At 42.8% G+C, this 23010-nt stretch overlaps 1 protein-coding gene and 1 non-coding gene across 8 annotated transcripts in view; one reads left to right on the forward strand and one right to left on the reverse strand.

Moving 5' to 3' along the window:
- Positions 1-14446, reverse strand: part of LOC100672478 (zinc finger protein 14) — a 39393-nt gene extending 24947 nt beyond the window's left edge. For 2 of the 7 annotated variants that reach the window (XR_010321162.1, XM_064280218.1), the window contains exons 1-2: positions 14336-14440; positions 11522-11855 (exon numbers count right to left, since the gene is read on the reverse strand). Coding sequence is in view for 2 of the 7 variants with exons in the window: in XM_064280218.1 (XP_064136288.1) it covers positions 11522-11754 (233 nt within the window). In the remaining 5 variants the exon portion in view is untranslated. Of the gene's footprint in view, positions 1-11521; positions 11856-14335 lie in introns of all 7 variants that reach the window. The other 5 variants (XM_064280220.1, XM_064280219.1, XM_010601239.3 and 2 more) reach the window with 4 other exon arrangements.
- On the forward strand, positions 876-982 carry LOC111748541 (U6 spliceosomal RNA). The gene has a single exon (XR_002784229.1). It is a non-coding gene; the product is annotated as a U6 spliceosomal RNA (small nuclear RNA).
- Positions 14447-23010: the final 8564 nt, after the last annotated feature.

The following is a 23010-nucleotide window of genomic DNA, read 5'->3' on the forward strand; positions in this document are numbered from 1 at the left end:
ACTCTTCAGACAAGGATTATACTGGACTATAAGACATAAAATGATACTGGTGAAGAGAGTGCTTCTTAGCTCAAGTAGACACGAGACTAAACGGGCAGCTCTTGTCTGGAGGCAAGATGAGAAGGCAAAAAGGGACAGCAGCTGGTTGAATGGACATGGAAAATCCAGAGTGGAAAGGAGGAGTGTGCTGTCACATTACAGGGAGAGCAACTAGGGTCACGTAATAATGTGTGTATAAATTTTTGTATGAGAAGCTAACTGGAACTGTAAACTTCCACTTAAAGCACATTAAAAAAAAAAAGAGAGAGAATGAAAAGACAAGCCACAGATTCAAAAAACACATCGTTGATGAAAGACTCCTTTCCAAAATATACAAAGAACTCTCAACACTCAGTGGTATGAAAACTGACAATCACAAAATGAGCAAAAAATTTGGAGACACTTCACCAAAGATTTACAAATATATCAATAAACAGATACATTTTCGGATAGCTAAGAAGGATATGAAAAAACACTCCATATTCTGCATCATCGGAGAAGTGCTAACTGAAACAATGAGATACCAACACACAACTGCTGAAACTGCTGAAACCCCGAAAGCTGACAACACCAAACACTGGCGAGAATGCGGAGCACCAGGAACTCTCAGTCACGCTGCTGGAATGGAAAACGGTACAAGCACTAGGAGGACAGTAGCTGTTTCTCCCAAAGCTACACAAACGCAGGCTTACCATACGAGCCAGCAACTGCGTCCCTACGTATTTACCCGAACGAACTCCAAGAGTAGAGCCACATAAAAACCTGCCAGTAAGTGTTTAGGAGCAGCTTTCTTCATATTTGCCAAAAAACTGGAAGCAATCAAAATGTTCAATAGGGTGCTCGCTTTGACAGCACATATACTACCACTGGAACGATACAAAGAAGATCAGCACGGCCCCTGCACAACGGTGACACACAAACTTGTGAAGTGTTCCATATTTTAAAAAAAGTTCAATAGGTAAATGGATAAACAAACTGCGGTATATCCAGAAAATAAGGTATTATTCAGCGATGAAAAGGAATGCGATAACGAGCTAGCAAAAGACACGCAGCAACCTGAAATGTATACTGCTCAGTGAAGGAAGCCAGTCTGAAAAAACGACATGCTGCGGGGTTCCAACTAGATGACCTTCCAGAAAAGGCAAAACTATAGAGAGACGAGCGACTGCCAGGGGTTCAGAGGGAGATGGAGCACATGGCCGCTGTCGGGCAGGAAAACCGTTACTATGACTGGAATGATGGAAACATGACTTAAGCAATGGTCAAAATTCAAAGGACTGGAAAACACCGAGAGTAAGCCTTAACGTAAACTATGGACTTTAGTTAAAAATAATCTATCCATAATGGTTTGTCAGTTGTAACAAACATACCACAGAAATGGAATACAAGATATGAATAGGAGAAACAGTGTTCAGGGGTGGGGTGGAGATATATGGAAATCCCCCTATACTTTCTGCAGCTGTAGCTCTTAACCACTGCGCCACCACAGCTGCGCCTCGGAATAGCACACCGAAAACCAAACATGCTGCTGCTGAGTCAATTCCGACTCATAGCAACCCTATAGGACAGAGCAGAACCGCCCTATAGGGCTGAATTCTTTATAGAAGCAGAATGCCACATCCTTCTCCCAAGGAGTGGCTAGTGGGCTCGAACTACCAAGCTTTCAGTTAGCAGCTAAGTGCTTAACCACTGTGCCACCAGGACTCCTAGGCATACAGTAGCCTTTTAAATTTCAAAATTTTCAAAGAACACATACACATACAAAAACATTCTCTAAAATGAAAAGTGTACCTGAGAACTGAAATATACCCATCTCATATACGGAGACTTTCTCATTCAAAAGGAACAATACTGTTTAGTTCCAGAATTCCGTCTTACTCACATCTTCTGTCAATCCACTTACGTTTCTCCTAATATATACGTTACACAAGCAATGGGAGGAGATTACTGACCAAGTCCTTAGGGAAACAACTGACATGGTGGCAACACCGAAAAAGGAATCCAAAGAGAAGGAAAGCAAGCATCTGAACCAGCTCACATAAGCAGCCTGCTTAACACAGTTTACCAGGAAAACCCACACTGAGAAGGTTAAACCCATGCCCAGTCCAGCCTCTTACTGCTGAGACACAATCACTAGGTTGGGCCACTCCCTGGCCATGGAGGGAGGGGGACCTGAGCAGTCACAGAATGAAGTCTGGGACCTACCTCCACACCCCTTCTTCCCCCTCCACGGCTTCAATGGTTACACATGAGAGCACGCTCACCCTGCGTCAGCTTAGGATGCTGAAACACAGCTGAAGTCTCAGATTCATAGACCCTTTCTGCAGAGACAGAGCCCAGAGGAGTCCTCCCTCCCTCTGCCCTCACAGGCCTTCTCAACACGTGCAAATGACACTCTCACGGCACCAGCTCTGTGGATGCACGCTTCACGCCTACCATTAGAACAGCCCCAAGACGACGGCAGGGACAGCCTCTGAAAGGGCATCGTCCCTGTCATGTCCACCCAAAAATGTGTGTATCAACCTGGCCGGGCGTGATTTCCAGTACTGTGTGATTGTCCTCCATTTTGTGACTCTAATTTTATGTTAAAGAGGATTAGGGTGGGATCGTAACACCCTTACCTGGGTCACATGTGTGATCTAATGTAAAGGGAGTTTCCCTGGGTGTGGCCTGCACCATCTTTTCTCTCTCAAGATATAAAAGGAAAGGGAAGTAAGCAGAGTCGGGGACCTCATACTACCAAGAAAGCAGCACTGGGAGCAGAAGCAGAGTGCATCCTTTGGACCTGAGCTTCCTGCGCTGAGATGCTCCCAGACCATGGGAAGACTGATGGTCACCAGGACCCTCCTCCAGAGCTGACAGGAAGAGAAAGCCTTCCCTGGAGGCGACGCCCTGAATTCAGACTTCTAGCCTACCGGGCTGTGACAGGATACACTTCCCTTTGTTAAAACCATCCACTTGTAGTATTTCTGTTACAGCAGCATTAGATGACTAAGACAATCCCCAAGGGCATCCGAGGGAGGCTTTCCAAGGCTCTGGAGTTTCAGCACAAAAGACTCCTTCTGAGGTGGGTGTAAGCAGCTAGGACGCCTGCAAGGGACACTGCCACCCAGGAACAACCAACTTCATTCACTTCCCTTCCCTGGTTTGGGACTGGCTTTAGCTTGGAATCACTGCTCTTAGGCAAGTGTCTAGCCAGTCAACGTTATTCAGTCACTATGGACCACCACTGATATTTAAATGAGACAAACACATAGTTTTCTTATGTCTAGAGATGGAAATAAAATTCTAAGGCTTTCCAAAGAAGTTTCCTGAATAAACTGAATGCTTTGAAGGCCAGCGTAGCAGGGGCAGGGGTCTAGGGGCCATGGTTTCAGGGGACATCTAAGTCAATTGGCATAATAAAATCTATTAAGAAAACATTCTGCATCCCACTTTGAAGAGTGGCATCTGGGGTCTTAAACGCTAGCGAGCAGCCATCTAAGATGAATCAATTGGTCTCAACCCACACGGATCAAGGGAGAATGAAGAACACCAAGGACACAAGGTAATTACAAGCCCAAGGGACAGAACGAGCCACATGAAACAGCGACTACATCATCCCGAGACCAGAAGAACTAGATGGTGCCCGGCTACAACCGATGACTGCCCTGACAGGGAGCACAACAGAGAAGCCCTGAGGGAGCAGGAGAGCAGTGGAATGCAGACCTCGAATTCTCATAAGACCAGACTTAATGGTCTGACTGAGACTGGAAGGACCCCAGTGGTCATGGCCCCTAGACCTTCTGTTGGCCCAGGACAGGAACCATTCCTGAAGCCAACTCTTCTGACATGGATTGGACTGGACAATGGGTTGGAGAGGGATGCTGGTGAGGAGAGAGCTTCTTGGATTGGGTGGACACTGGAGACTATGTTGGCATCTCCTGCCTAGAGGGGAGATGAGAGGGTGGAGGGGGTTAGAAGCTGGTGAAATGGACATGAAAAGAGAGAGTGGAGGGAGAAAGCAAGCTATCTCATTAGGGGGAGAGTAACTGGGAGTGTGTAGCAAGGTGTATATGGGTTTTTGTGTGAGAGAACTGACTTGATTTGTAAACTTTCACTTAAAGCACAATAAAAATTATTAAAAAAATAAAATTCTAAGGCTTTCTACAGCTCAATAAGAAAACACACAAGTGTGTTAAGTATTATACTCATGGTAAGAAAGCATCTTGGGATTGGAGGCCAAGATGGCTGACTGGGTAGAAGCTACCTCGGATCCCTCTTGCAACAAAGACTCGGAAAAACAAGTAAATCGATCACATACATGACAATCTATGAACCCTGACCATCAAAGACAGATCTAAAGAGTTGACCTGAGTAACAGAGACTGAAAATGAGCAAGCATGGGGAAGCAACGACTGTTTTCGGAGCCTGGAGCCAGCGTCCCAGTCAGAAAACCTTGGCGCCGGGCTTTGGACTGGGAGCAGGGGAGCTGATCACAGCATCCTGAGACGGCGAGTGACCTCCGGGGAAGCCCAGCCAGTGCATGCAGGCAGCGCAGTGACACAGCTGACAGGAGAAGTCGTCTCCAGGAGGCAGCAACTGGTTTTGGAACCTGGAGTGCGGCATCCCAGCCGGGGAACCTTGGCGCTGGGCTTTGGACTGGGAGCAGAGGAACTGACCACGGCTTCTGATACAGCACAAGCACAGGATGCAGGCCTGACCCTCGGGGGCAATCTCGACACAGCCAACGCACACAGGCTACACACTCCTCAGGAATCTCAGATAAAACAGTCCTCACCAAGAAAGATAAGTAACTTTGTCTATATTCCTGGGTGCTACTCTCTCCTATCTATCTAATCCCTCCCGTCCCCATCCCAGGCGACTTCATTAACATTGGAATTTCCTTAGCCAGAGAGTGAAGTGCCCTGCGGTTCTGTTTTTTTTTTTGGACTTTTCCTAACCCATTCTCCTGGCCTGAGAGAAGCAGCTACAAAAAACCCAGGGACCAAAAATCCTTCCCTGACTTCCCAAAATTGGACTAAAAATACAGAACCAGCTCCAGCCAAGCATTTGAGATCCACAGTCTTGGGCTTTCATCCCTATAGGGAACCAGGTGGCTATTATAATGCAAAGACAATTCTGATAGTGATCTGACTGTAATTGTTTTAGCGGATTACTGGAAAGACAAGTTTCCCAGGTCTGATATCTCTGCATATTCAACAGAGCCCTCACTGACCCACAACAGGGAACTGAGGGCTGAAGCGCCCCCAGACCACCTAGCCTCCTGCCATAGGGGTCTGAGGATGGTGACACCTACCAATCTGTAGAGGTACATGCACTGGGTGCCTAAGGTACAGCTGCAGAGCCCACCCACCAAAGTGCTTTAGAAATAGAGACACACCTACCTCACTGGCACTTGGGGGAAGCCGGTCAACTTCTTGCCCCCCTGGAATGTGACCTCCTGCTGCTACTAGAATCTGGTGCACACAACTATCACCACTACTCCTCTAAGCGAACGGGTGACAGTCTGCCCCACACACTTGGTGACCCAAAATCAGACTCTACTCAAGAATAGTGAATGGACTCCTAGGCTTATATTTCTGGTAACGGCCCAAACCAGCTGGTAAGAGGACATAAGCGATTCAAAGCCTACAACAATCAAGACAACATAATCTAGTAGCCCATCTACGTACACTGAAAGAAAACAAAACAAGACTCAGTGAGCAAATATAAAATAAACCATTACAATATCTTACAGATGACTCGGAGACAATAGTCGATATCAAACCACATAAAGAAGCTGACCATGATTGCTTCTACAACTCTCCAAATTAAAGAATCAAAATCTTTCCGAAATGAAGATACAACCCTGGAATTGCCAAATGCAGAATATAAAAAACTAATTTACAGAATGCTTCAAGACATCAGGGATGACCTCAGAAATGAAATAGGGCAATCTACAGAAAAAACAAAGGAACACACTGATAAAGCAGTTGAAGAAATCAAAAAGATTATTCAAGAACATAGTGGAAAAATTCATAAGCTGCAAGAATCCATAGAGAGGCAGCATTCAGAAATCCAAAAGATTAACAGTAAAATTACAGAATTAGACAACTCAATAGGAAGTCAGAGGAGCAGACTCAAGCAACTGGAATGCAGAGTGGGGGACCTGGAGGATAAGGGAATTGACACAATATGGCTGAAAAAAAAATCAGATAAAAGAATTAAAAAAAAAAAAAATGAAGAAACCCTAAGAATCATGTGGGACTCTATCAAGAAGAATAACTTGCATGTGACTGGAGTTCCAGAAAGGGAGGGATAACAGAAAATACAGAGAGAATAGTTGAAGATCTGTTGGCAGAAAACTCCCCTGACATCATGAAAGACGAAAGAATATCTATCCAAGATGCTCATCGAACCCCATAAAACACTGATCCAAAAAGAAAATCACCAAGACATATTATCATCAAACTTCCGAAAACCAAAGATAAAGAGAAAATTTTGAAAGCAGCCAGGGATAAAAGAAAGGTCTCCTACAAAGAAAAATGAATAAGTTCAGACTACTCTGCAGAAACCATGCAGTCAAGAAAGCAATGGGATGACATATACAGAGCACTGAAGGAGAAAAACTGCCAGCCAAGGATCATATATCGAGCAAAACTCTCTCTCAAATATGAAGGTGAAATTAAAACATTTCCAGATAAACACAAGTTTAGAGAATTTGCAAAAACCAAACCAAAGCTATAAGAAATACTAAAGGAAATTGTTTGGCCAGAAAATCAATCATATCAGATACCAGCACAACACAAGGTCACAGAATAGAACATCCTGATATCAACTCAAATAAGGAAATCACAAAAACAAGATTAATTTTAAAAAGAAAAAATGCTCAAAACAGGGAATCATTGAAGTCATTATGTAAAAGATTGCAATAATCAAAAAGAGGGACTAAATACAGGAGGCATAGAACTGCCATATGGAGAGGAAAACAAGGCGATATAGGACGATACGAGATAGGTTTTTACTTAGAAAATAGGGGCAAATATTAAGGTAACCACAAAGAGGTATAACAATTCCATAACTCAAAATAAAAACCAAGAAAAACGGCTCAGCAAACATAAAGTCAACTGCTATGAAAATGAGGAACACACAATTTACAAAGAAAAACGTCTCAGCACAGAAAAGTAACTGGAAAAATGAAATTGTCAACAACACACACAAAAAGGCATCAAAATCACGGCACTAAACACATACTTATCTATAATTACGCTGAATGTAAATAGACTAAATGCACCAATAAAGAGACAGAGAGTCTCAGACTGGATACAGAAACACTATCCGTCTACACGCTGCCTACAAGAGACACACCTTAGACTCAGAGACACAAACTAAAACTCAAAGGATGGAAAAAAATATATCAAGCAAACAACAAGCAAAAAAGAGGAGTAGCAATATTAATTTCTGACAAAATAGACTTTAAAGTTAAATCTACCACAAAGGATAAAGAAGGACACTATATAATGATTAAAGGGACAACTGACCAGGAAGATATAACCATATTAAATATTTATGCACCCAATGACAGGGCTGCAAGATACATAAAACAAACTTTAACAGAACTGAAAAGTGAGACAGACACCTCCACAATTATAGTAGGAGACTTCAACACACCACTTTCGGAGAAGGACAGGACTTCCAGTAAGAAGCTCAATAGAGACACGGAAGACCTAATTGCTACAATCAACCAACTTGACCTCATAAACTTAAATTGAACACCCCACTCAACAGCGGCAAAGTATACTTTTTTTTTCCAGTGGACATGGAACATTCTCTAGAATAGACCACATATTAGGTCATAAAACAAACCTTTGCAGAATCCAAAACATCGAAATATTACAAAGCATCTTCTCAGACCACAAGGCCATAAAAGTGGAAATCAATAACAGAAAAATCAGGGAAAAGAAATCAAATACTTGGAAACTGAACAATACCCTGCTCAGAAAAGACTGGGTTATAGAAGACATTAAGGAGGGAATAAAGAAATTCATAGAATACAATGAGAATGAAAACACTTCCTATCAAAACCTCTGGGACACAACAAAACCAGTGCTCAGGGGTCAATTTATATTGATAAATGCACACATACATAAAGAAGAGCCAAAATCAGAGAACTGTCCCGACAACTTGAACAAACAGAAAGTGAGCAACAAAAGAATCCATCAGGCACCAGAAGAAAACAAATAATAAAAATTAGAGCTGAACTAAATGAATTAGAGAACAAAAAAACAATTGAAAGAATTAACAAAGCCAAAAGCTGGTTCTTTGAAAAAATTAACAAAATTGATAAACCATTGGCCAGACTGACTAAAGAAATACAGGAAAGGAAACAAATGACCCGAATAAGAAACGAGATGGGCCATATCACAACAGACCCAACTGAAATTAAAAGAATCATATCAGATTATTACGAAAAATTGTACTCTAACAAATTTGCAAACCTAGAAGAAACAGATGAACTCCTAGAAAAACACTACCTACCTAAACTAACACAGTCAGGAGTAGAACAATAGACCCATAACAAAAAAAAGAGATTGAAAAGGTAATTAAAAAACTCCCAACAAAAAAAAAGCCCTGGCCCAGACGGCTTCACTGCAGAGTTCTACCAAACTTTCAGAGAAGAGTTAACACCACTACTACTAAAGGTATTTCAAAGCATAGAAAATGATGGAATACTACCTAACTCATTCTATGAAGCCACCATATCCCTGATACCAAAACCAGGTAAAGACACCACAAAAAAAGAAAATTACAGACCTATATCCCTCATGAACATAGATGTAAAAATCCTCAACAAAATTCTAGCCAACAGAGTTCAACAACATATCAAAAAAATAATTCACCATGACCAAGTGGGATTTATACCAGGTATGCAAGGCTGGTTTAATATTAGAAAAAACATTAATGTAATCCACCATATAAATAAAACAAAAGACAAAAGCCACATGATCTTATCGATTGATGCAGAAAAGGCATTTGACAAAGTCCAACACCCATTTATGATAAAAACTCTCACCAAAATAGGAATTGAAGGAAAATTCCTCAACATAATAAAGGGCTTTTTTATACAAAGCCAACAGCCAACATCACTCTAAATGGAGAGAGCCTGAAAGCATTTCCCTTGAGAACAGGAACCGGACAAGGATGCCCTTTATCATCGCTTTTATTCAACATTGTGCTAGAGGTCCTAGCCAGAGCAATTAGGCTAGACAAAGAAATAAAGGGCATCCGGATCGGCCAGGAAGAAGTAAAATTATCTCTATTTGCAGATGACATGATCTTATACACAGAAAACCCTAAGGAATCCTCCAGAAAAATACTGAAACTAATAGAAGAGTTTGGCAGAGTCTCAGGTTATAAGATAAACATACAAAAATCACTTGGATTCCTCTACATCAACAAAAAGAACATCGAAGAGGAAATCACCAAATCAGTACCATTCACAGTAGCCCCCAAGAAGATAAAATACTTAGGAATAAATCTTACCAAAGATGTAAAAAACCTATACAAAGAAAGCTATAAAGTACTACTGCAAGAAACTAAAAAACACCTACGTAAGTGGAAAAACATACCTTGCTCATGGATAGGAAAACTTAACATAGTAAAAATGTCTATTCTACCAAAAGCCATCTATACATACAATGCACTTCCGATCCAAATTCCAATGACATTTTTTACTGTGATGGAGAAACAAATCACCAACTTCATATGGAAGGGAAAGAAGCCCCAGATAAGTAAAGCATTACTGAAAAAGAAGAAGAAAGTGGGAGGCCTCACTCTACCTGATTTTAGAACATATTATACAGCCCAGCCTGGTACTGGTACAACAACAGGCACATAGACCAATGGAACAGAATTGAGAACCCAGATATAAATCCATCCCCATATGAGCAGCTGATATTTGACAAAGGCCCAGTGTCAGTTAATTGGGGAAAAGATAGTCTTTTTAACAAATGGTGCTGGCATAACTGGATATCCATTTGCAAAAAAATGAAATAGGACCCATACCTCACACCATGCACAAAAACTAACTCCAAGTGGATCAAAGACCTAAACATAAAGACTAAAACGATAAAGATCATGGAACAAAAAATAGGGACAACCCTTGGAGCCCTAATACAAGGCATAAACAGAATACAAAACATTACCAAAAATGACGAACAGAAACCAGATAACTGGGAGCTCCTAAAAATCAAACACCTATGCTCATCTAAAGACTTCACCAAAAGACTAAAAAGACCACCTACAGATTAGGAAAAAATTTTCAGCTATGACATCTCTGACCAGCACCTGATCTCTGAAATCTATATGATTCTGTTAAAACTCAACCACAAAAAGACAAACAACCCAATCAAAAAGTAGGCAAAGGATATGAACATGCACTTCACTAAAGAAGATATTCGGGCAGCTAACAGATACATGAGAAAATGCTCTCGATCATTAGCCATTAGAAAAATGCAAATTAAAACTACGATGAGATTCCATCTCACACCAACAAGGCTGGCATTAATCCAAAAAACACAAAATAATAAATGTTGGAGGGGCTGCGGAGAGACTGGAACTCTTATACACTGCTGGTGGGAATGTAAAATGGTACAACCACTTTGGAAATCTATCTGGTGTTTTCTTAAAAAGTTAGAAATAGAACTACCATACAACCCAGAAATCCCACTCCTCGGAATATACCCTAGAGAAATAAGAGCCTTTACACAAACTGATAATGCACGCCCATGTTTATTGCAGCACTGTTTACAACAGCAAAAAGCTGGAAGCAACCAAGGTGTCCATCAACGGATGAACGGTTAAATAAACTATGGTATATTCACACAATGGAATACTATGCATCGATAAAGAACAGTGACGAATTTGTGAAACATTTCATAACATGGAGGAACCTGGAAGGCATTACGCTGAGTGAAATTAGTCAGATGCAAAAGGATAAATGTTGTATAAGACCACTATTATAAGATCTTGAGAAACAGTATAAACTGAGAAGAACACATACTTTTGTGGTTACGAGGGGGGGAGGGAGGAAGGGTGGGAGAGGGTTATTCACTGATTAGTTAGTAGATAAGAACTACTTTAGGTGAAGGGAAGGACAATACTCAATACAAGGAAGGTCAGCTCAACTGGACTGGACCAAAACCAAAAAAGGTTCCAGGATAAAATGAATGCTTCAAAGGTCAGCAAAGCAAGGGTGGGAGTTTGGGGACTATGGCTTACGGGGACTTCTAAGTCAATTGGCAAAATAATTCTATTATGAAAACATTCTGCATCCCACTTTGAAGAGTGGCGTCTGGGGTCTTAAATGCTAACAAGCAGCCATCTAAGATGCATCAATCGGTCTCGACCCACCTGGATCAAAGGAGAATGAAGAACACCAAGGTCACACGATAACTATGAGCCCAAGAGACAGAAAGGGCCACGTGAACTAGAGACTTACATCATCCTGAGACCAGAAGAACTAGATGGTGCCCGGCCACAACTGATGACTGCCCTGACAGGGAGCACAACAGAGAACCCCTGAGGGAGCACGAGAACAGTGGGATGCGGACCCCAAATTCTCAGAAAAAGACCAGACTTCATGGTCTGACTGAGACTAGAAGAATCCCGGTTGTCATGGTCCCCAAACCTTCTGTTGGCCCAGGACAGGAACCATTCCCGAAGACAACTCATCAGACATGGAAGGGACTGGACAATGGGTTGGATAGAGATGCTGACGAAGAGTGAGCTACTTGTATCAGGTGAACACTTGAGACTGTGCTGGCATCTCCTGTCTGGAGGGGAGATGGGAGGGTAGAGAGGGTTAGAAACTGGCAAAACCGTCACGAAAGGAGAGACTGGAAGGAGGGAGCGGGTTGACTGATTAGGGGAACAGTAATTGGGAATATGGAGTAAGGCGTACATAAACTTATATGTGACAGACTGACTTGACTTGTAAACTTTCACTTAAAACAGAATAAAAATTATTTTGTTTTTTTAAAAAAAGAAAGCATCTTGTAAATCTGGAACCCTAGTACCGTAGCGGTTAAAACTTCTACTAACAGATAGTCCCTGACAGAGCTGAGAAAAATGTAGAACAAAACCCTAACTCACAAAAAAAGACCAGAATAACTGACCTGACAGAGAACGGGGAAACCATGAGAATATGGCCCTGTACACCATTTTAGCTCAGGGATGAAGTCACTCTTGAGGTTCACCCGTCAGCCAAAGATTAGACAGGCCGATAAAACGAGACTAAAGGAACACACCAGCCCAGAGGCAAGGGCTAGAAGGCAGGCGGGGACAGGAATGCTGGTAATAAAAAAAAAAAAATTAATAGGGAAGCCAAATTCGAGAAGAGAGAGTGTTGAGATGTTGTGCGGTTGGCAACCAATGTCAGAAAACAATATATGTACTGTTTAATGAGAAGCTGTAGGTTCTGTAAACCTTCGTGTAAAGTACAAATCAAAAAATCAAAAAAAAAAAAAAAGAGTTCAGCTGCTAACCAAAAGGTCAACAGTTCAAATCCACCAGCTGCTCCTTGGAAACCTTACCCTTACTGGGTAGTTCTACTCTGTCTTAATAAGGTCAGTAGGAGTCCAGTTTGACTCAATGGCAATGGGTTTGTTTTGGTTTTTATCATAGGATTTAGCAATAATCTCCAAAATCCAGATACAGAAGACAGAGCAAAATTATCAACTGTCCGAAATTCTCCACCCTACAGAGGAGAACAGGATGTCTGGGTGGATCTTTGTAAATCAACAATCTATCTACAATCTTCTACCTCGTAGGAAGGTACTGCTCTTTCTGCAATCTTAGGGAAAGAGGATGTTCTATTTTTCTCCGTGACTCTCCTGCCCAGCAGCACCCTCTCAGGGCTAAACCCTGGAATTCCATTTGTTATCACAGAAAGAAAGCAACAGACCTGAGAAGCTTAGTACACATCCTCCTGGGGGAAAAAAAGGTAGGAAGAATTAAAAAAAAAAAAAAAAAAACTTAAGACTGGAAAATCCTAATTTCTTCCCCCTGAAATTCACCCCTTTCTTGTCACTTTAGAAATATTTTATCTTTTGTTTCAAGCTCTAGTAACTGAATGTATTTTACTTTTACTGACAAACTGAAGCTCAAATTACAAACAAGTCTTTTTAGATAACAAACAGGAAGGGGCAGTGCTGAGAACTGGAAGGCAGTGTCTTACTCCAAGTCAGGCCCCAAGTTAGGACATCCTACCACACGCACATCCCCTCTCCAGCCCGCACCTTGAGCTGTTTCTGACCAGACTCCAACCAACACTGGACAGCGCCCCGATCTGTGTCTGAAGTGCACGCTGCTTTTCAGGGGTGGTTTACCCTATCTTTGGGGTTAGTATTTCTTCCATCACTGCTTTGTGAGACCCGGAGGGCAGGGATAATTTTCATATTTTCCCTTAGTTTACAGCATTCTGTCACCTAAAGATTAATGAGTCTCCAAGGGTTGAAAACTGGGGCTGGGGAAGAAAATCTCCACAAAGGCTTTATCAGGAGATCCCCCCGCTCCCCACCTGAGGTAAGGATTCGCTGGAAACTGATAACCCAGGGGCCGATGTTCACTAGATTCTCCAAGAGAAACGGCAGCTGTGAACGTCTGGGGTTATCCCTAGGCACTGAAACGTAAAACGTTCACGTAACAGGAAACAAATCTTTTCATAACAACTATCCCTTAATCCTAGTAAAAATAATGAACAAATAAGTCTTACAGCTTGTTCACAGATAGTTGGTAATTATGCCGTGACCTGGAGGAGAAAGAGAGCTGGCGTTTGAGAAATCCGGGAGGGATCTGGTATTTGCAAATTAATACCAGCCCCAGAGCTCGGAGGACTAAACAGGGCCGTGGATTTAGAAACCTGCTGCCCAGACATCTGGAAGTCTCAGATCCCTTGGGGCATCCACAGCCCATCCTGACCGGCTCACCGCTTTTGGCTCTGTGGAGAAGGGGTCCCGGGAGCACACCCCACTAGCATCCCCTTAACGAGTCGAAGCCTCCGCTCAGTGTGTGCGGGACTCGGGGCTCCGGGCTCCGGGCTCGGTCGTCGGGAGCAGGGACGGACAGGACGCCCGGGTCCCGGCTGCCGGCGCAGTGTGGCGCCCCGTGCGGGAATGCCGAGGGCCCAGCCGCCCGTTCGCGGGCTCGGGGCCGGAGACCGGGGTGTAGGCGGAAGGCCGGGGCCGCACTCATGGCAGGTTCCCAACAAGCCCTTCCCCTCGCCCCGTCTCGGGAGACCCTGCTCCGCGCTCACCATCTCTGGGCTCGTGAAACCCTCCGGGGTCCTCTCCGCGGGAACCGGACACCAGGAACCCAGCGGCGCAAGTCCCAAACGTTCGCGCCGCGACCGCGCAGAACGATGACGTCCGAGCGGGGCTGCGGCGCGCCGGCCCACCCCGGGCCCTGATTGGAGAGTTTGCCAGGCCGCCCGGGCGCTCCTGATTGGACAAAGCGGCTGTGACCCCGTGTCGGTGAGTGACGTGCGGCGTCCGTGGACGCTCCGCTGAGCTGACCCGGCTTCCGCCCCGCCCGGCTGCCCTGACGTCCGCCTCTGACACGCGCGCTCCGCCCGGGACCGACACCGGCGCTTCCTCCCCGGACGCGGGGCTTCGGGTGCGGCAGGGAACCCCAGACTGGGCGTTCAGGAGACCGACCCCGGCCAGAGCAAGTGGGGCGAGCGCGCGGAAGCGTCCCCAGGGTCCGGGGCTCGGGCAGGGCTGCGGGGCCACCCAGGGACCTGCGTCCTGCTGGGAACACACACTCCACAGTGAGGGCACCGCGTGTGATGAAGGGTCTGACTCCAAAATACACTCTCTAATATTTGTAAATAAATATCGAATCCGCAGATGAGGATATACGGAAACTACACAGCAGTAAGATCAACGGACAGACCCAGTGATCAAGCCTTCGCAAACCCACTTTCTGGGAAAACATGCTATCCATAAACTTGTTTAAAATCTACTTTGTATAAAAATTTAATTTCACAAAAGAGTAAATTAGTCTTTGCCTTTGTCTCCTAAGAAGACAATTCTAGACCTTTGGAATTCCCTGAGCAGTTGAGGTGCTTTTATTATTTTAAAAGCTCCAGACTACACCTGAGAAGGTGTGCAAATTAGTAGGGCCCCTACCCTCACTTCCCACCACTTCTTCCATCACTCCCACCCTGCCAGGCCAGAGGCCACCTAGTACCTGATGCCAGGTGATCTGAGAAACGGGTCAGTCAAATCAGTCGTGTCAAATTCAGTGAATGATTTTCTATTTCCTTCTCTTCTTACAAACTTCATTGCTACCAGCCTGCGTTGAGCTTTTTGTATTCTTAGAAACAAAACCTGGCATCCCTGTATACATATACACTAACTGATCGAATAAACCCTATATACTTTCTTTGTGCCTTGATTGTTTTTTTAACATAACCAATGAGGTGCCCCAGAGCTTTCCAGATCCTGACTTTATCTTGACCCTGAAGGGCTCAGACTTCTGGAAATGAGTTTGTAATTCTGTTAACTACTCATATTCTTGCACTTAATAAACACGTCCTGGATATGACGTGGCTTTCGGAAACTGGGCTTGATACTGATTGTGGGAAATTGGAGTAAGAATCCCATTATTCTACAGTAACTGAACGACAGAGCAGGATGACACACACCAATAAGGGATCCAATTCAGCAGCCTCCAAAATGGGGAATCACATGCAAGACAGAGTTCAAGATGTTCCAAGGGATTCATTAAGAAAATACTAAATGTCTATTTATAATAACCTTTTCCCTAACAACAAAGAGAGAACTGCTAGTTGTAAAAGTCTGACATAGATTTATCACTACTGACTGTTATTAGATGCTATCAAAGCGATTTCAACTCACTGTGACACCATATGACAGAACAGAAATACCCCGTTGCGTTTTGCTGCATGCTATGCCACCGGTCGTAGTGGTTAAGGGCAACGGCTGCTAACCAAAGGGTCGACAGTTTGAATCCGCCAGGCGCTCCTTGAAAACTCTATGGGGCAGTTCTACTCTGTCCTGCAGGATCACTCTGAGTCGGAATCGACTCGACAGCAGTGGGTTTTTATGCCACCCATATTCAAATACCAGCAGGGTCAACCATGGTGGACAGGATTCAACTAAGACAGACTAGGAAGAAGGACCTCGTGGTCCACGTTGGAAAAAAAAGAACCAGTGAAAAATTTTATGAATAGCTGTGCAACACTGTGCGATATAATGCTGGAAGATGAACCCCTAAGACTGAAAGGCACTCAAAAAATGACTGGGAAAGAGATGCCTCCTCTAAGTAGAGTCAACCGTAATGATACAGACGCAGTCAAGCTTTCTGGACCTCCATTTCCTGATGTGGCACGATCCAAAATGACGAGAAACAACTGCAAACATCCATTAATCGAAATGAGGAATGTATGAAGTATGAATCTAGGAAAACTGGAAATCATCAAAAAAACAGAACACATAAACATCAATATTCTAGGCATTAGTGAACTGAAACCCCAAAGTGTCTGTCATTTTGTCATACTGTGGGGGCTGGCATACTGCTGTGACGCTGGAAGCTATGACACTGATATTCAGATACCAGCAGGATTGCCTATGGCGGACAGATTTCAGCTGAGCTTCCAGACTAAGAAAGACTAGGAAGAAGGGAATGGTGGTCTACTTCTGAAAAGAATTAGCCTGTGAAAACCTTATAAATAGCGACAGAACATTGTCTGATACAGTGCCAGAAGATGAGCCCCCCAGGTTGGAAGGCACTCAAAAAACAACTGGGGAAGACCTGCCTCCTCAAAGTAGAGTTGACCTTAATAACGTGGATGGAGTCAAGCTTTCGGGACCTACATTTGCTAATGTGGCACGACTCAAAATGAGAAGAAACAGCTGCAAACATCCATTAATAATCAGAACCTGGAATGTATGAAGTATCAATCTAGGAAAATTGGAAATAGTCCAAAAATGAAATGGAATGCATAAACATCGATATCCTAGGCATGAGTGAGCTGAACTGGACTGGTATTGGCCATTTTGAATCACACAATCATATAGTCTACTATGCTGGAAATGACACCTCAAAGAGAAATGGTGTTGTATTCATCATCAAAAGGAATGTTTCAAGATCTACCCTGAAGTACGATGCTGTCAGTGATAGGATAATATCTATATGCCTACAAGGAAGACCAGTTAATACAACTATTATTCAAATTTATGCACCAACCACTAGGGCCAAAGATGAAGAAATATAAGATTTTTATCAGCTACTGCAGTCTGAAATTCATCGAACATGCAACCAAGAGGCACTGATAACTATTGGAGTTTGGAATGCGAAAGTTGGAAACAAAGAAGAAGGATCAGTAGTTGGAAAATATGGCCTCAGTGATAGAAACAATACCAGAGATCGAATGATAAAATTTTGCAAGACCAATGACTTCTTCATTGCAAACACCTTCTTTCACCAACATAAACGGCAACTATACACACAGACCTCGCCAGATGGAACACACAGAAATCAAATTGACTACATCTGTGGAAAGAGACAATGGAAAAGCTCAGTATCATCAGTCAGAAGAAGGCCAGGGGCCAACCGTGGAATAGACCATCAATTGTTCATATGCATGCTCAAGCTGAAACTGAAGACAATCAGAGCAAGTCCACGAAAGACAAAATATGACCTTGAATATATACCACATGAATTTAGAGACCATCTCAAGGATAGATTTGACATATTGAACACTAGTGACTGAAGACCCGACGAGTTATGGAATGACATCAAGGACATCATCCATGAAGAAAGCAAGAGGTCACTGAAAAGATAAGAGAGAAAGAAAAGACCAAGATGGATGTCAGAGGAGACTCTGAAACTTGCTTTCGAACGTCGAGCAGCTAAAGCAAAAGGAAGAATTGATGAACTAAAAGAACTGAACAGAATATTTCAAAGGGCAGCTCGAGAAGACAAAGTATAATGACATGTGCAAAGAGCTGGAGATGGAAAACCAAAAGGAAAGAACACGCTCCGCATTTCTGAAGCTGAAAGAACTGAAGACAATATTCAAGCCTCAAGTTGATATAATGACAGATTCTATCGGGTAACTTTTAAACGACGTAGGAAGCATCAAAAGAAGACGTGAAGAGTACACAGAGTCAAAAAGAATTAGTCGACGTTCAACCATTTCAAGAGGTGGCATATGATCAGGAACCGATGGTACTGAAGGAAGAAGTCCAAGCTGCTCTGAAGGCATTGGCGAAAAACAAGGCTCCAGGAATCGATGGAATATCAATTGAGATGTTTCAACAAACAGATGCAGCGCTGGAGGTGCTCACTCATCTATGCCAAGAAATATGGAAGACAGCTTCCTGGCCAACTGATTGGAAGAGATCCATATTTATGCCTATTCCCAAGAAAGGTGATTCAACCAAATGTGGAAATTATAGAACAATATCATTAATACCACACGCAAGCAAAATTCTGCTGAAAATCATTCAAAAACGGCTGCAGCAGTATATCGACAGCAAACTGCCAGAAATTCAGGCTGGTTTCAGAAGAGGACGTGGAACCAGGGATATCATTGCTGATGTCATATGGATCCTGGCTGAAAGCAGAGAATACCAGAAGGATGTTTACCTGTGTTTTATTGATTATGCAAAGGCATTTGACTGTGTGGATCATAACAAACTATGGATAATACTGCGAAGAATGGGAATTCCAGAACACTTGATTGTGCTCATGAGGAACCTTTACATAGATCAAGAGGTGGTTGTTCGGACAGAACAAGGGGATACTGATTGGTTTAAAGTCAGGAAAGGTGTGTGTCAGGGTTGTATTCTTTCACCATACCTATTCAATCTGTTTGCTGAGCAAATAATCTGAGAAACTGGACTATGTGAAGAACGGAGCATGAGGATTGGAGGAAGATTAATTAACAACTTAGGTTATGCAGATGGCACAACCTTGCTTGCTGAAAGTGAAGAGGACTTGAGGTACTTACTAATGAAGATCAAAGACCACAGCCTTCAGTATGGATTACACCTCAACATAAAGAAAACAAAAATCCTCACAACTGGACCAATGAAGAACATCATGATAAATGGAGAAAAGATTGAAGTTGTCAAGGATTTCATTTTATTTGGATCCACAATCAACAGCCATGGAAACAGCAGTCAAGAAATCAGAAGACGCACTGCACTGGGTACATTTTCTGCAACGGGCCTCTTCAAAGTGTTGAAGAGCAAAGATGTCACCTTGAAGACTAAGGTGCGCCTGACCCAACCCATGGTATTTTAAGTCGCATCATATGCACGTGAAAGCTGGACCATGAATAAGGAAGACCCAAGAAGAACTGACGCCTTTGAATTGTGGTGGTGGCGAAGAATAATGAATATACCATGGACTGCCAAAAGAACGAACAAATCTGTCTTAGAAGAAGTACAACCAGAATGCTCCTTAGAAGGATGGCAAGACTGCGTCTCACATACTTTGGACATGTTGTCAGGAGGGATCAGTCCCTGGAGAAGGACATCATGCTTGGCAGAGTACAAGGTCAGCAGAAGAGAGGGAGACCCTCAACGAGGTGGATTGACACAGTGGCTGCCAACAATGAGCTCAGCGATCGTAAGGATGGCTCAGGACAGGGCAGCGTTTCATTCTGTTGTGCACAGGGTCACTATGAGTTGGAACCAACTCGAGGGCACCTAACAACAACATACACATGGACCTCGTTGGGTGGAATACACAAGAATCAAATCGACTACATCTGTGGAAGGATGGAAAAGCTCAATATCATCAGTCAGAAGAAGGCCAGGGGCCCACTGCAGAACAGACCATCAATTGCTCATATGCGAGTTTAAGTTGAAGCTGAAGAAAAATAGAACAAGTTTACAAGAGCTAAAGTACAATCTTGAGTATATCCCACCTGAATTTAGAGACCATCTCAAGAATAGATTTGATGCATTGAACACTAATGACTGAACACCAGATGAGTTGTGGAAAGACATCAAGGACATCCTACAAGAAGAAAGCAAGAGGTCATTAAAAAGACAGGAAGAAAAGTCTAAAATGGATGTCAGAAGAGATTCTGAGAGTTGCTCCTGAACATCAAGTAGCTAAAATGAACAGAAGAAATGATGAAGTAAAAGAGCTGAACAGAGATTTCAAAGGACAGCTCAGAAAACAAAGTATTATAATGAGATGTGCAGAGAGCTGGAGATAGAAAACCAAAAGGGAAGAACACGCTCAGCATTTCTCAAGCTGAAAGAACTGAAGAGAGAATTCAAGCCTCGAGTTGCAATAGTGAAAGATTCTATGGGGAAAATATTACACAGAAGCATCAAGGGAAGATGGGCGGAATACACACAGTGACTGTACCAAAAAGAACTGGTTGACGTTCAACCGTTTCAGGAGGTAGCATATGAGCAAGAACCCATGGTACTGACGGAAGAAATCCAAGCTGCACTGAAGGCACCGGTGAAACACAAGGCTCCAGGAATTGACGGAATACCAATTGAGGTATCTAAACAAATGGATGCAGTGCTGCAAGTGCTCACTTGTCTATGCCAGGAAATCTGAAGACAGCTACCTCGCCAACCAACTGGAAGAGATCCATATATATGCCCATTCCAAAAAAAAGGGTGATCCAACTGGATGCGGAAATTATCAACAAATATCATTAATATCACATGCAAAATTATGCTGAAAATCATTCAGAAGCGATGCAGCGGTACATCGACAGGGAACTTCCAGAAATTCAAGCTGGATTCAGAGGAGGATGTCATTGCTGATGTCAGATGGATGCTAGCTGAAAGCACAGAATACTAGAAAGCTGTTTTCCTGTGTTTTATTGACGATGCAAAAGCATTCAACTGTGTGGATCATAATATTTGATAACATTGTGAAGAATGGGAATTCCAGAACATTTAATTGTGCTCATGTGGAACCTTTACTTAGATCAAGAGGAAGTCATTTGAACAGAAGAAGGGGATACTGCGTGGTCTAAAAGTCAGGAAATGTATGCATCAGGGTTGTATCCTTTTACTATACACTTATTCAATCTGAATGCTGAACAATAATCTGAGAAGCTGGACTATAAGAAGATGATTGGGCCATCAGGATTGGAGGAAGACGTTTTAACAATCTGTGTTATGCAACTGACACAGACTTGCTCGCTGAAAATGAAGAGGACTTGAAGCACTTACTAAGGAAGATCAAAGACTACAGTGTTCAGCATGGATTACACCTCATCATAAAGAAAACAAAAATCCTCACAACTGGACCAATAGGCAACATCATGATAAACGGAGAAAAGACTGAGGTTGTCAAGGATTTAATTTTACTTCGATCCACAATCAACACCGATGGAAGCAGCAGTCAAGAAATCAAAGGACACATTGCATTGGACAAATCTGTTGTAAACGACCTCTTTAAAGTGTTAAGAAGCAAAGCTGTTACTTTAAGGTCTCAGGTGCACCTGGCCCAAGCCATGGTGTTTTCAGTCACCTCATACACATGTGAAAGGTAGACAATGAAAAGGAAGACCAAAGAATGGATGCCTCAGAGCTATGGTGCTGGCAAAGAACACTGAATATACCATGGGCTACCAAAGAATGAACAAATGTGTCTTGGAAGAAGTACAGCCAGAATGTTCCTTCAAAGCGAGGAGGGTAAGACTTTGTCTCACATACTTGGAACATGTTATCAGGAGGGATCAGTTACTGGAGAACATCATGCTTGGTAAAGTAGAGGGTCAGGGAAAAAGAGGAAGACCCTCAATGAGAGGGATCGATACAGTGGCTGCAACAATAAGCTCAAGCATAAAATTGATCGTGGAGATGATGCAGGACTGGGCAGTATTTTGTTCTGTTGTACACAGGGTTGTTGTGAGTCGGAACCAACTCAACAGTACCTAACAACAACAGCAATTATGTATCATTATCTAAAGGAACCTTACAGTGGATTGCCAAAAGAACAAACTAGTCTGTCTTGAAGAAGTGCAGCCATAGTGCTTCCCGGAAGTGAGGATGGCCAGATTTTGTCTCACGTACTTTTGATGTTATCATGAAGGACCAGTCCCTGGAGAAGGACATCATGCTTGGTAAAGCAGAGGATCAGTGAAGAAAAGGAAGACCCTCAAGGAGATAGAATGGCACAGTGGCTGCAACAATGGACTCAAACACAGCAACAATCATGAGGATGGCGCAGGACTGGGCTGTGTTTCATCATGTTGTACATGAAGTTGCTAAGAGTTGGAATCAACTTGACAGCTAACGACAAAAACAAAACTAACCTTCAGTTTTATATATTTCTGCAAGGAAACCATGACTTGACGTTAATGCTAAGAATAAATGCACAAATAAAAAGTAATTAAGAATAGCAAAATTGACCTTCCAACCACTTAATTGTGCTCATGCAAAAACTGTACACAGACCAAGAGCCACTAGGTTGTACGGAGCAAGGGTATACTACATGGTTTAATTCGGGAAAGGTGTGCGTAGGAATTCTATCTTTTCATCATACTTATTCAATCTGTATGCTGAGCAAATAATTCAAGAAGCTAGACTATATAAAGAAAAACGGGGCTTCAGGATTGGAGGAAGACTCATTAACAACCTATGATATGGAGATGACACAACCTTACTTGCCAAAAGCAAAGAGGACTTGAAGCACTTAACAATGAAGATCAAAGACTACTGGTTTCAGGGGGGAAAAAAAAAGGTCAACAATTACTCTGAAGCAAAGATTCTCAGGAAGATAAGGGGTGAGGCAGGGAAACTAGAAGACTGGAAACAGAACAACCAGAATGCAATTATAAAGAATGTAAATACATTGTAAAAAATGTAACTAATATCACTGAACAATCTGTATAGAAATTGTCAAATGGTAACCTAATTTCCTGTGTGTATACCATACAAAAACACAGTATTGTTAAAAAAAAAAAAAAAAAGA

The sequence above is a fragment of the Loxodonta africana genome, chromosome 3 (genome assembly GCF_030014295.1).
Source record: "Loxodonta africana isolate mLoxAfr1 chromosome 3, mLoxAfr1.hap2, whole genome shotgun sequence".
NCBI classification, from domain to species: Eukaryota; Metazoa; Chordata; class Mammalia; order Proboscidea; family Elephantidae; genus Loxodonta; species Loxodonta africana.